A 14,904-nucleotide genomic window follows, 5' to 3' on the forward strand; every position below is an offset into this window, starting at 1 on the left:
CCATTTGTATATGTATTTTTTGAGCTTTGGAGTATGAAAAATAATTTTAGCTTGTTTGTTCTTTTTTCACACTTGCTTCTCTTATGTTTCTGTGGAAAGCTAGCCTAGTGTAAAGATGGAAAGCTATCCCTTGAAGACTGTGGTCTATTAATTACTTATGTCCTGTCTTCCCTTTCACGGGAATTTCTTTCACCCAGGAAACCTGTGGCTCTGGATTTCTTGGTTCATAGAGAAATACAAACCAGTTTGTTATTTGGAGCAGATGCCTTTCCCCAGTCACTTATCTTCTAATGCCTCTGTTTTCTCATTCCGTAATAAACAAATTGTAATATTTAGTTATTTTACTGGAACCTATAGTAATATTTGTGAAGCTCAACTATAGATTTTCAAGTGATTTTGCATCTCAGATTCGCCTTATGCATTTGGAGTGACTGCAGTGGGCTCATGATCCTCAAAACACTTTGGTTTTGGAATTTATTCCTTTGAACACTGGGAAATAATGCAGCTGTGTACACATGAAGCACAAAGCCTGTTTGCAAACAAGACAGATGTGTAAAGATGGTAGGAAACAAGTTGTTCAGTTCAGACATCTTTCAGAATCTCATCACTTCTTCACCTTCCTGATATTTGGGGAGCCTCCCTGCCTGGTACAGTGGTGGAAGCCATGAAAATGGCCATTCTGAGAAGATACGGAAAAGGGGTTTTATGCTCATCCCAAAATGCTAACGTTGGTTCTGACTATGTGGAGCCTTTGCTGTGAATCTTGTGCAATATTCATATGTGAACTTAATAAGCTGTTTATGTATAAATATATGCCTTGTGGTCTGGCCATCTGTTTTTCCTCAGTGGTTCAGTGGTTTAAAAGGTTAAACTGTTTTTGTTTGACATTAAGTAAGAATTAGTGGCGATTGCATAGTGGGTGCCACATGCATCTTGTTGATGTGGAATGTGTTCCATAGCTTCTGCTAATGTGGGGAGATGATACAGCAATAAATTAATGCTTGAGATTTTACTATAAGCAAGTCCCTGACTGCCAAGGGGCGTTGTTAAATTTCTGAATTTCTCATAAGTAGTATTCAGTTATTGCCTCATATTTTAACCAGATGAAAGATAGTTTCAAAGAACACCTGATGTTTATTCAGCTGCAAATAGAAGCAGTATCTGGAATGGGGTTAAGGCTGGGTCTGGAGTCATTAATACTGACGCAGTCATGCGGGAAATTGATAATTGAATAAAATATCCTAGCTGAAGTTTGATCACAAGGATATTTTGCCTCCTCTGAAATCAAAATAGTGGTTGACAATGGGATATTTGTCATACCAATCAAGTAGACATTTGGTTTTCACTTATCCCTGAGATACTATCAATTCCTGCAGCAAGATTGCAGTTCCTAACTTTTTAAAATTTAAACATTTTTTTTTCTTTTCCTTTTCCTAGATCATCCAAGAGTTTGCAATGGCAATGCTCTGGAAATTCATGAGAGTAGCTAAGTATTCTAAAACAGCTTTCTCACCAAAAGTAAAGGTAAGAGGAATTCCCACCCATTCAAGGCATTCTTCATCCAAGTCTGTACCTTCAGATTTTGCTGTCAACACACCATGCTCAAATACTGTGGAACTGCTTGGTAAAGCTTATCCTCAGGATGACTACAGCAATGTCACAGAGAAGATTCTTTCCAAGGTAGGGAAGAACTTGCACAACAAAAAGCATCACCCTTTGTGGCTAATCAAGGAGCAAGTGAAGGACCACTTTTACAAACAATATACAGGACGCCGTGGGACTCCGCTCTTTTCTGTCTATGATGGTCTTTCTCCAGTGGTTACAGTACAGCAGAATTTTGATAGCTTGCTTATTCCTCAAAACCACGCCAGCAGAAGAAAAGAGGATAACTATTACTTGAATCGTGATCACATGCTAAGAGCACATACATCAGCTCATCAGTGGGACTTGATACACTCCGGCCTAGATGCCTTTCTGGCAGTGGGAGATGTCTACCGCCGTGATACCATTGATAACACCCACTACCCAGTCTTCCATCAGATGGAAGGAGTTCGGCTCTTCTCCTGTCATGAGGTAGGAATTCTCTAGTTGGGGTGAAAGAGATTTTGGGCAAGTTGCATGATCTTGTATTTGCTGTAAGCAAAAGTGCATGCATATAAACATGTTACAGCAGCATAAAACGTGTATTTTACATTGATAAAGTTCAAGTGATTGATCATGTAGTAATACTTCTAATTTGGGAAAAGCATAGGTGGAAAATGTTGAATTTGAACACAACTATAAACTTCCCCAGAAAAAGGTGGAAAATATGGAACGACAATATTCTTGAAAACTAGCAAAATAAAACATTTTCTGAAAGGAAACAGCTTGTTCAGCTGATGACCTGCACAATTCAATTCTATGTCTATCACAAGTCTCTTCTAGTGAGGTCACTTTACCAAAAACTTTATCGTATTAATACTTGAAGGACTCATGGACGTGAGTTGCTGCAGCTACATCCAGAGTACAGTTTATATTCTGTCATCTTTTTTCTTTTAATAGCTCCAACCTTCTGTAAATGAATGTCTTTTTAAATTAATTGTTCCATTCTTCATCCCATCCTAAAGCTGCATTACAGGATTCATCTGTTGCAGCTGACAGCTATGGGTGTGTGATACGCACACAGTAACCTTGTCAGAGTCCAGAGGCATCAGCTGAAGAGCTCTAGGTAGATGTCCAGGGCTCTTGAGTTTCTATATTTTGTTGGCACAGCTTGCATGTTCTACAAATGCTTGGGTGTCATTAAGTATTCTGCTGTATCATTGATCAGTGGTAAATGTAAGCCAGTTTGTTTTCCAAATAGTAATTGATTTGTATTTGTGTATGCTTGTAGCAATACTGCCAAATTCACATTTCTATAACTGCAACTAGCTTATTCTAATAATACTGGGATGTAGACCATTCTTATTGTGGTTGCCAATGGGTGACAGGAGCTTGGCAGAGAAGCCTGATGGGTTTTGGATGCCTGAGGGAGAACTAGGATGATTGTAGAGCACTGCTTTTCTCACTGGTGGGAAGGGTTCATGCTGTCTACACTGCTGTTTCCCACCCCACGGGGCCACCGCTTCTTCCACTTGGAAAACATACCGGCCTCTGCAGATGTCCTGGGAGTTGTGTGGTGTCGGATACAGCCTGCGACCACTTCTTTGGAAACCAGGAAATGGAAATCTTGCAGATTTATCCAGTCTTGTTTGTTTGCTGTTCTTTTCCCATAGGCCTGTTCATGTATACAGTCAGGGTATGTGCAAGAGAAAAGGGTACAATACTACATTATGAAAATGCCACTTCCTAGTGTTTAATGTTCAAATTTTATACTTGAGGAGGAGTTCAGGCATTCAGATGGAAAGATTTTATCTGCTACAAAATTATAACATCTACACTCTTGCAGAATGGAATTTCTGCAAACTTAGGTGTGATTGATCTAATTATTGAAATGATTTTTAATGAGTATACCCCTTAAGACATTGTTCACTCATATATTCTAGCTAGAAATACACAAGGTATAACAATCTGATTCATGGCATTGTAGATTTCTTGTTTCTTCTTCTCTCTTTTCCCCTAAGAAAATGGTTGAGATGTTATTGGAGAATGTTAATAGCTGATTAATTTGAAGCTAGTTATGTGCCGGAAAATGTATCTATCTCTCTGAGGAATCAAAGTCCACTCAGCTTTCTAGACTGATGAAGAAAGAATAGCGATATAGTGCACAATGTGTAAAATTTTGTTTGTTGGGCAATGTGCATAAGTGCTAAATGCGAACATGATCTAAAACATCTTTTTTTTTGCTTCAGTTGCAGATTAAATACTGATAGATTCTTGCAATGTGTAAAACTTCTTACAGTCATCATTATAAGAGCCTTGTGAAAAAAAACAATGTGTAATTCTGAAATTCCACTGGTGACTGTTCATAATTTGAAGATGGGCAGGCAACTGATGCTTTTCTGCAGCTTTGTGTAAATGCAGATGTTAAAGTACTAAAGAAATTTCCATCTTCCAAACTAACTCATTGCTAAAATAATTCATGCTGAAATTTCCCATAAACTTTTAAAAAATGTCCTTGGGCTGCTATTGAAGAAGACATGGAAGTCTGTTTAGACATATTCTCAGTATATTTTAAAATATTTCACATAATTATTACCTGAATGTAATATGAGGAAGAGTTAGAAACTGATTAATATAAATAGATAAAACCAGTGCCAAAAGTAGCTTACCCAATCTACTTCAAAATTCTGGAGATAAAATAAACTCTTTTTCTTAAATATTACCCTCAACTGGTATTTCTTTTGTATTTTCTCCCTCCAGCATGCTTTTTTTTCATTCTAAAGGCCATATGGATTTTTTTCTTCCTATTGTGTATGGCTTTTTTTCTTTCTTTGATCCTTTGGGTTGGCAATATTGATACTGCTGTAGTCAGGTTTGAACTGGCAAGCTGTCCTGGATGGATTATAAAGGAATGATTTCTGTGCTATTCAGTGGTCTCTCTAGTTCTTTACTTACCACAGTTTATAACAACAACAACAAAATCTCAGGGAGGGAACACTGTGCTTTTTAGCCAGCAGAGGGAGCCAATACAAACCCAACGGTATCGCAGAACATTTTCCAGTTGACAACGATGTTTACACATTGGAAGGAGAGTTCATAAGGTATTTTATAGTCTGTAATGAATTACACATAAATTTTAAGGGGAACAGATGTGAAAACACAGGAATTTCTCCTCTAATTTAGTAACCTTGTTCCAACTGAGGCCAATACCAGATTATTCAAATGGAAAACTGATGCTCTCACCAGGCCTGTTTGTGCTAACATCTGAAAACTATATATAAGGAGACTGTGAAGATGTAGTAGGAATATATCTATGTCCTACATTTAAATGGTTTTGTTTTTGTTTTTATATACTTTTTTTTTTTTTTTTTAAATCAGTAAGTGTCATCCAAGGTTTTCACTTGCAAGACTATTGTCATTAGGTTTGCTTTGGACACTGTGTTTCTGTTCTGATGTTGTATCAAAGGAAAGCGCCTTCCTGTCTACAGTCACATGTTTTTCTCCTCAAATGTAAAGGAAATTAAATAAATGCATGGTCTTCCAGGGAGCAGCCTATTAGATAGAGTGGTTTGAAGCATTTACAGTATGTGTGAGATTATATGTGTGTAGAACTGGGAGTCATTACAGCAATGTTTAGCTGAGCATCGAGGAACAAATATTTAAGAAGTCTTAAGTGGCCTAGGAAAGGTTCTCTTCTTAGTCCTCTGCGACTTGAGGGTAGGGAGCAGCTTGTCCAGGGGTAATACAAACCCCTGAAATAAGCCTCTGGAAATCCCCTTTACTGTGTGTTTCTTCCGATTCGGATGATGCTCTTCCGTGCCCCAGCTGGTGAGGATTAAGGCTTGTGTGAGAAGGAGTCACTGACTTGGCAGCCAGATGAGATGGATGTGGAGAGTCATGGGTCGGTGTGTCAGTTCCTCTAACTGAGGGCATTGATCTCCTGCCATGCAAGAACACATGTGAGTCAGGGAATTTGAGGTTGCCTGGGTGCTTTGAGATAATAGTATTGAAGTGGAGATCCATGCAGCTTTCTTCTATAGGTGGCAAATAACAAAATAGGTTTTGTTTTGTTTTGTTTGTTTGATTTTTCTTGTACTTAGGATGGACATCTACCACATATCTCCCTACCTGGATCAATGCTTATGCCATCTCTTGATAATACCACTGTGTGCCAGCAGTTGCTGTAGCTGCATTTTAAGCACATGGGGGCATGGGAAGTGGTGCAGGTTGCGTGCATTTGGTGAGACACACAGCTCAATAAGCAGCGTGCATCACATCGGGTTTCAGGTGCTGCTGCCTCTGGGATGGTGGTCGAGATGCTGGTTGTGAACAATTCATCAGTCCAAAGGAGCCTGAGGTGGAAATGCTGCCTCACTGAGACCAGCTTGTTAAAGGTGTGAAAAACTTGCTGCCCTGGTTAAAGCCCCAAACCATTTAGGAACATGGTTTAGTTTGAGTTAGGTTGTGGTTGGACTGGATGATCCTGAGGGTCTTTTCCAACCAAAATGACTCTGTGTTCTACTTTGCTAGAGTATTCTGATGTGAATTTATTCCTCGAGTTTGAATGAGCATTATGAATAAAGGGCCTGGCTAGTTCAGGTGGAACTGACTTCACTCTCATGGATGACTGCCTGAGTTGTGAACATTGTATTATTCACTGTTTTCCAAGTTGTGGTGCATAAATCATGCCATAATAAGTAGAGCTTCACTGGTCTGAGGATCCACATTGTATTGTGTTATTTTTAAGTTGAAAATTTGACAGGAAAGGGTATCAGAAGGTTTATGAGATTTTCACAGTTGTCTATGGTCTGGAAAGTTTGGAAGCCACTAGTGCATCTTTTATTTCAAAGAGTTTCTAGAAAATATTTTTTCAAACTTTGTTATAGCTTGTGTCTCATCCAGCTAGAAAAAAAAATAAATCTAACAATGCTTTTCAGAATAAAGTAGTTAAATCTATTCAAGTCAGTATGTAAAATGTGCGGGGGAAGATAAAAGAGCAAATATCTACAAGGATATTTGGGGAGTCTAGAGGGCTTAAAAATAAAGAAATTCCTATTACCACAGAAAGAGAAGTCTGAGTCCTATCATTATATCTGTGTAGCAACATTGCTTTTTCTTTGCAGTTTCAAATCATATGTATAGTTTTCCCTTAAACATGGTGATGATTTACTGTTTGTTTTTAGGAAATGCTTTGATTAGGTTAAAAAAATACAAACAGAAATAACTTTTCTTGCTGTAACTGGAGGACTGAAAGCTGAAGGATCCAGAAATTAAGATGACCACTCTGCTAGCCTTGTTGCTTGTAGTGATTTTTGCCATTTCTCCCAAAACCAATGCTTATCGATATGCAGCAAAGAGCATTCTGTCATGTGGATGATGGGCTGTGTATCTCTTTGGCACATGAAGCTGCCTGGATGGGGTTGCAGGTTCACAAGTTTCATCCTCTTGGCAGCTGATTAGGTCTGGCATTAGGTTTTCTTTATGATGAGCCATCTTCAAGCAGCATCATCTTCATCATTCCTGATCCAGTGTTGAGTGTTACAGCACGCTAAAAAGGCTGTGGAAATGGTTTGCTATTTGTGAGTGCATTTAGAGTTCAACTCTTTGTTTATTTATAGGGATATTCATCAGGGCCAGAGAGTCAGAATGTATTTGGTGTGTCGAGGTCGAGTGCTGCCACATGCAGATCCTCACGTAGAACTGTCTTAAGTGCTGGTTTGTCTGTGAGTAAAGTACACAAACGTTAGGTATTCATTATCTTAAGTGCTGGCATATGCGTGACTGGCAGGAGGCATACGTGAGTGCATTGTGGAAAGACAGGATTTAGTAACAGATCTTTCTGATCTGAAACCTACTATGAATGCGGTCCTGTAAAGAGACACTTAATCTTGGACAGGATCCTAAGTATATGGATAATGAATTGGTGTGAGATTAAAAAAAGGCTGTCAAGGGACTGAAGAAATGTTGAGGTCTGTGTGGAAATCTCTCATGTGAGTTCTGCCTTCCATGCCAGGTTGAGAAATACTGGGAAATGCTTTTAAAGGGGCATAGCACTGTTTGTATTTGTCCAGTTAAAGCCCAGTACCTTCTGGCCACTACGCGTTACCGAATTTGACTTTATTCTTATTATGAGCTGACTCGTGAGTAAATTTCATGCCACATGGTAAGGTCACTTTGATTCCTTTCTGCCTTCTCCTTTGTAATACAGCATCAATCAGATATGTTAATAACTCCTGGTAATTATTATTTTTTGGGACTTACGCATGACGGCACAATATTCAGTGTTTTGCACACCTTCACTTAAAGAAAAAAAAATCTTGTTCTTACACTAGGCAGATACATGGGTGCTCAATATCTGGCTACAGGGAATTTCTTTTCTAGTAGTAGTAATGACTGATCATATTCAATACAATAAGACAGTGCATTTTATTTTAGCCTGCACTGAAGGAATAAGTCTACATGAAATTGTGATATCTTCAATGTGTCAGTGTTTTATGCAAGACTCTTAGATTTTTTTTTTCACCATTTGTTCAGATATGTGCTTGAGAAGAATTGATGTGAAAAAGGAGCGACTGTAGGTGGTTCTTCATTTTATTCAAGCTTTGACTTTCCTGGCTTTATGTATATAGAAACGTTAAAGTGTTTCTAATCCAAGACGTGTACTTAGCACAGTTCAATCATTGTAATAGTGAAACTGGTATATCAGTTTAAAGCTGTTCATATTGACATAGCAATGTCAGTGAATGGAAAGAAGGGAATAAATATTAATATAACTGTAAGGCATCTTTTTTCTCAGTATAACCCATCCACAGCTGTGCTGGAGTTGACATGAACTGATGGAGCCTTTGTGGAGAATACCAAAGTGCCTCTCAATGCCTCAGTGTAAGGAGGGGCTGTGCTTTCCACTACTGTTCTTTTGGGGACTCGCCTATCAGGCTGCGCTTTCACAGCCTGTGCAAACTGGCATAAATTCACGCCTGTACCAAAAGTCCCATGTGCCAGCACGTCTCTTGTGCCACCAGTATGCTGATAATTGATTACCGAGCTGAACTGAGCTGTTTTCACTCCCTTCAGTTTCTTCCGTTCCCCTGGGTCACTTCTGACCCAGGTCCATGTCCCAGCCTGGCTCAGTGCACCACTGCACGGACACGTGTCCTGGCACGGGAAGGGAGATGTTGCATATGGTAGGTTTGGCAGGATGAAGAGACAGACAGGTTAGACGGCTGCACTATGACTAAATGTATTTACTCTAACGGTGCTTGCATGTATTTTAATGCCACATCTGATCTAATCCACTAAAACAGAATTTTGCTTTAGGCAGTAATTTCAATATCAACATTTCAGAAATAATACAGTGGTAAAAAAAAGTACCTCTGTGTACTTGTTGATACAAATGCTGTATTTTAAAGGCAGTGTCTGACTATCTGTTCCTTGCAATAGCCTGAGGAACCAGTTTTAAGCTGGGTGGTGAGGGGAAGAATGAGGGGGGAAAGGAAGAACAGAGTTTCATGTCCTCAAATACTGCTGATGGGCAAAATAACAAATACATCTTCTAACGTGTAAATACAGTGTATTCTAGTCCAAAGGGGGAAAATCTCTGTGGCCTGAGGGGTGTTTTTGGCTTACTGATGGTAGTCTTTTCAGTCAACAGAAAGGAAAAATACCTACCTGTAGAGAGTAGTTCAGAGCAGGAACCTAATTTAGCCACTCCAGGTTCCTGTGTGAGGAAGCCTGTGTCTGTCCATTGACCACCCAGTGAATCTAAGGCAATTACCCTCCCTAGGCTGACACTGGCTTCTGTGAATACCCCCTGACTTTCAAAACCACAAGTTGGATGGCTGGTCTGCCCCGCTGATGGAGTGGGTATCATCTGGTTCTTCCAGCCAGGGCAGAAACAATGCCAGTAGGAAGAAGCGGGTTTAATCTTTCAAGTGAGCCCTTGAATAAAGAATCTGTTATTTAAAAGTGTAATACCTAGTTTTGTCAAGCTGCTGCCTTTTGATTAGTAAAGGCATTTTTGTTGAAATGATGGATAATCGTTTTATTCAGCATTTCTCTATCCCCTTTTTTATTTGGTATTTTTTCTGCAGCGCACTAAAGAGATTAACTTCAGAGGTGTTTTCTCAATCTGTCAACCAAATCTCCTTCTGACTAGCAATGCAAAGTTAAATGCTACTGATGAGATATTTTTTATTCTCTCAATCCATTATGCTGCTAGTTTGTGTGCTTTCTAAACTCAGACTCCTTCCACATGCATTATGTCTGTCTGAAACATGCTAGAAGCTAGTCTGAATTGTGCCCAGCATTTGTCGGCTACCAGAGATGCACTTGAACTTTCTTTAGAGCATTTAGTGCACTGAAGGCATCCAACTGCAGCAATTAAAACAACTTCTGTGGGCGTCTGTGAGTTGTTAAGGCTACACACTGTTCGTGGCATCTCCTGAGCAAGAGCTAGTTACGCTGGGAGGCTTAATGTGAAGAAAATCTCAATGCGTCTTTTCTCTCTTCGTGTGCGCTTACTTGACTATGGGAAAGCAGAGGAGGAGGGGTAAGAAGGGGCACTAGAAACACTTTCACAATTAGTTTTCCCTGCCCTCCAGACTTAAAAGAGTTGGGGTTTGTACAGCTTTAAGGATTTCCAATAAAAATTACCCTTTAGAGTGTAAAACTGCCTTCTTTCTCCCCAAGACACAGAGCCTCCGATGACATGGCTTAGTGAGAATGTTTTATTGGTCTCTCTGAGGGTATGTAGATTTGCTAATATAACTGTCCAGGATCACCTGGCCAGAGACATATGGGATTGTACAGGAAACAGAAATCTTCAACGTGCAGCAGGTGTGGTGGGGAGCAGCCTCTGCATGAAGAGTGAGTTTTGTCACATCCCACATACAGCCTGCCCGTGCACTTGGTAATTTGTCTGGAAACCCCAAACCAAGACCATGCATCCCTAAATTCCCCGTAGACTAAATTCCTGTACACAGAAAGGTGCTGTGTGTGGGAAACTGCAGGAAAATGGTAGTCCTTAAATGAACAAACTGTACCTAAGATTAATCAAATATAGGCAGCTTAAGATCTCATTGAACTGCTAAGTTTTTTTGGTTGGTTTGTTGTTGTGGTGGGTTTTGTGGTGGTTTTGTGTTTGTTTTTTAAAGTTAATTTGATTACAGCTTTTTAAAATTCATTTAGCAAAGGAAGTTGAAGATTTGGTAAATGCCACTGTGTGTTGTGGTTTTTAGGATAGAATTTACATATATGGTATAGGGTACTTTGTTCTGCATGGTAACTTCCAAAGGAACAGGATCAGAAAAAAAAGATTTGTTTCCTTTATAAATTAATATTTTCCTGTAGCTAATCATACTATTTGAAAATACGGTACAGAAATAAACCAAATTTTTTAAAAAAATATTTCTGTTCTTGTAATGATTTATCTCCGTGTTTAGTGAACATAAATTGTATAAAATCAGTCTTTACATTTATTTTTCATGGTGCAGATTTAGCAGGTAAGATTCATACTAAAATCGGTAGAACTTCATTCTCTGTTTTCATTCAGAGAGTCATTGATGCAAAACACTGATGTTTTTTGTGGTTTTGTCCTAGTTGTTCTCCAACATTAAAGATGGTGAAGGCTTACAGCTGTTTGAGCAAGGCCATCGCACTGCACACAAACAAGAGTGCCACACCATGGAGGCAGTGAGGCTGGTGGAGTTCAACCTGAAGCAAGTGCTCACAAAGCTCATGACTCACATCTTTGGTGATGGTAGGTTCTTGCACCTTCTTTCCTAGACTGCTGATGTTTGTAGGCATCCAGACTTTTGGGAAACATCTTGCTGTATAATAAAAACAGGAGGCTTAGGTATGATGTTGACAGCTGGTATGCTGAAAGAGCCACATGGGTTTTTTCTAGTGAGACTTACAGTGATTTTAGGAGTTTTCATTCACAGAATCACAGAATCACAGAATGTTAGGGATTGGAAGGGATCTCGAAAGATCATCCAGTCCAATCCACCTGCTGGAACAGGAACACCTAGATGAGGTTACACAGGAATGTGTCCAGGCTGGTTTTGAATGTCTCTGGAGTAGGAGACTCCACAGCCCCCCTGGGCAGCCTGTTCCAGTGCCCTGTCACCCTCACTGAGAAGAAGTTTCTTCTCAAATTTAAGTGGAACTTCTTGTGTTCCAGTTTGAACCCATTACCCTTTGTCCTACTGTTCGTTATCACCGAGAAGAGCCTGGCTCCATCCTCGTGACACTCACCCTTTATGTATTTGTAAACATTAATGAGGTCACTCCTCAGTCTCCTCCAAGCTAAAGAGACCCAGCTCCCTCAGCCTTTCCTCATAAGGGAGATGCTCCACTCCCTTCATCATCTTTCCTGCACTGGACTCTCTCCAGCAGTTCCCTGTCCTTCTTGAACTGAGGGGCCCAGAACTGGACACAATATTCCAGATGTGGTCTCACCAGGTTCACATTCTTTACTCTCCATTTTTGTCTTAAGTTTGGTCAGAGTTCCACCCCAGCGTCTTTTAATGTCAGAGTAACTGTCTATTGATTGACCTTTCAGCTGTAACCTGTATGTATATGTTATTGTTCTTTAATGCTGTTATATATCCACACCTTATAAATTTATTGAGCACAGCCTAAGAGGCCACACATGCCCCTCTCTTTGTTTTCCTAAATACTGGTGCATGGTGATTCAACACTATGTCGAATTGTCTGGGCAGGGTGCAGGGAATGATCACTCGTCATACTGGCAGCATGGAGATGGACAGGCGAAGGGAAGGGGTATGTATGTGCCTATGCTACTTTGCTACGTACACACACAAAGTGCTTTGGGCATTTCCCTTGTGCAAATAAATTAAGCCTTGCAGCTGAGGGGAGATGGTGTGTGCTAAGTTCACACCAAGCTGAAAAATAATTTTTGTTTGTTACTTGGAGTGGAATGAGGAAAGGTAATTGTTGTGGTTTAACCCCAGCTGGCAACTAGAACCGTGTAGCTGCTTATGCATCCCATCCCCCCCAGGTGGGTTGGGGGAGAAAATTGGAAAAGAAAAAAAACTCGTGGGTTGAGATAAGAACAGTTTAATGTGAGAGAAAAATAAGTGAAAATAGTAATAACAAGATATACAAAATGAGTGACGTACGTGATTGCTCACCACTGTGACCCAGTAGCCCCATTCGTTCCTGAGCAGCAGTAATCACACCCCGGCTAAATGCAGATTATATTCTGAGCATGATGTCATATGGTATGGAATACCCCTTTAGCCAGCGTGGATCAGCTCTCCTGGCTTTGCTCCCTCCCAGCTTCTTGTACACCTGGCACATGGGAAACTGAGAAGTCCTTGACTATCTGGCAACAACGAAACCATCAGTGTGTTGTGAACATTCTTCTCCTACTAAATCCAGAACACGGTGCTACTAGAAAGAAAATTATCTCTCCCAGCCAAAACCAGGACAGTAATGAATGTCTGTGTATACAAATGAAATATCCTCTCCTTGGACATACCTCCTTTCAGTTTCAGGACCTGAATTTACAAATGGCCTGTGTCAAAATTGCTCCATTAATGCTGTTTCCTGGCAAGGAGGCTGCTCCACTCAACTGATTCATTTCTCTGTTTAGGAAGCACTGGATGTTATCAGAATGCATAGGGTATGCTGGCTGCTTTCAAAGATCTTTTAAGATGGCTCCTGAATTTAAAACAGGAGTTCCAAGAGTGGATTGATAATGGTAGCAAGTCCTATATATGACTGCCTGGAATTCTAAAGTTGAATTTACAGCAAGCAAAACTTTTCCTGTTTTTTGTTCTATTAGTCCTGGAGAAATTTTTTTTAAGTTCCTGAGTTCAGTTTTTCTTGTGGTTGTATTTCAGTTAACAGCAGCCTTTTGAAACATACAAAATTAGGAACAAAGTGAGTAATAGTAAGAAAGATATTTTTAGATTAACCTCAGATGCTGAGGATGTTGTTCAAAGTGGGCAATTTCTAGGAGTTATTAGTGATATCTGAGACTGCAGTGACATCCTTCTCTAACTGTTGACAGATGCTGCACTTTAAGCTTCAGTACCTTAGCTATTGCTAGTTCTCCTGCAGTCCACACAGTAGCTAGAAAGACATTAAAAATATCTTCTTAAATGATTGTAAACCTACAGAGTGAAAGTAGGTGCTGTCTTCTTACCGGAGGGATTTTCTATTTCTATGCCCCCAATATTTGCACTGAAATACAAAGACAAGATACATATAGGGATTTAAATTCAATTATCTCTCTTTTTCTTTTTCCCTTCCATTCATGGAAATGTGACAGTCTTTCCCCTTCACCTTCTTGATCTTCTTGTAAGCTGTCAATACAAACAGGAAGGTAATATTCAAAGAAGCAAACTTCATGCTAGGCACTAGACATATGAGGTGGTTGCAGTGCAAGTGACCTGGGGCACACATAATTACATTAAATTTGTCTTTTGACAGCTATCATCTTTTAACTTTCATTTTACTCTCTATTTTACACAATACTTCTGTTTTTTTTTTTTTGTCTCAACTCTTGTAGCTTAAACTTTAAAATGTATTTTACTGCGTTTATTGCTCTTGGAAAAAAAAATCTATATTTTCCTTCTTGTGGATATTTCATAAGGCCTCATGTTCTGTTAAAAGCAAAAATTTCATTCCTTTTATACTTCACATCAGTTGTATTCTTTACAGCCTCTGCTGTCAGCAGAATATTGCAGTGAAGTTGCACATCTTTTCTAGCAGGAGAGAGTGATCATAGCTGCAGTAAGCTACTGAAATGTTGCATTGCTATATAGTCATCTGTTATTCACAGGCAGATTGTTTGGATTGCAGGTTAAGTCCACCATGAATGCACAGACATGCCATTTAGTTTTGCATGAAGTAGCTTAGGCCTGAAGTCCTGGACTTGGCTAGCCCTGCTTCCGCAGTGCTTCTCTGTGAATTGACCAGATCAGGGTGATGACAGATTGGTTTTTTGATTTTTGATTTTTTTTTTTTTTTGTAATTCAGGTATGTATTGCACAAGATTAAGTTTACATAATATTTAATGAGCCAGTTTTGCTTTACCTGACTTATCCTCACACTATCTGGATACTTTAAATGTTGACTGTACATGCCAGTAAACAACATAACAAAAATTACCTGGAGATCGCTAGGTTGTCACAAGGAAGGTCAAAGACTTTGTAAAAATATGCACCTACATTTATTCCTAAGGTTTGTCTTTTTATTTCCTTCTGGATTTGCCAATGGGTAAAGGAAAAATGAATATTAGAAGTGGGAAAAAGATCTGGAGCATGCAATACATTGTCTTAAATACTTGACAGA

General features: G+C 39.5%; 1 protein-coding gene across 6 annotated transcripts in view; it reads left to right on the forward strand.

Moving 5' to 3' along the window:
* Positions 1–14,904, forward strand: part of FARS2 (phenylalanyl-tRNA synthetase 2, mitochondrial) — a 262,657-nt gene that overhangs the window by 63,479 nt on the left and 184,274 nt on the right. For all 6 annotated transcript variants that reach the window (XM_071804545.1, XM_071804546.1, XM_065830067.2 and 3 more), the window contains 2 exons: positions 1,438–2,073; positions 11,179–11,338. In XM_071804545.1, the coding sequence (XP_071660646.1) occupies positions 1,438–2,073; positions 11,179–11,338 (796 nt within the window). The remainder of the gene's footprint in view (positions 1–1,437; positions 2,074–11,178; positions 11,339–14,904) is intronic.

Source organism: Patagioenas fasciata, chromosome 2 (assembly GCF_037038585.1).
Source record: "Patagioenas fasciata isolate bPatFas1 chromosome 2, bPatFas1.hap1, whole genome shotgun sequence".
Taxonomy (NCBI): domain Eukaryota; kingdom Metazoa; phylum Chordata; class Aves; order Columbiformes; family Columbidae; genus Patagioenas; species Patagioenas fasciata.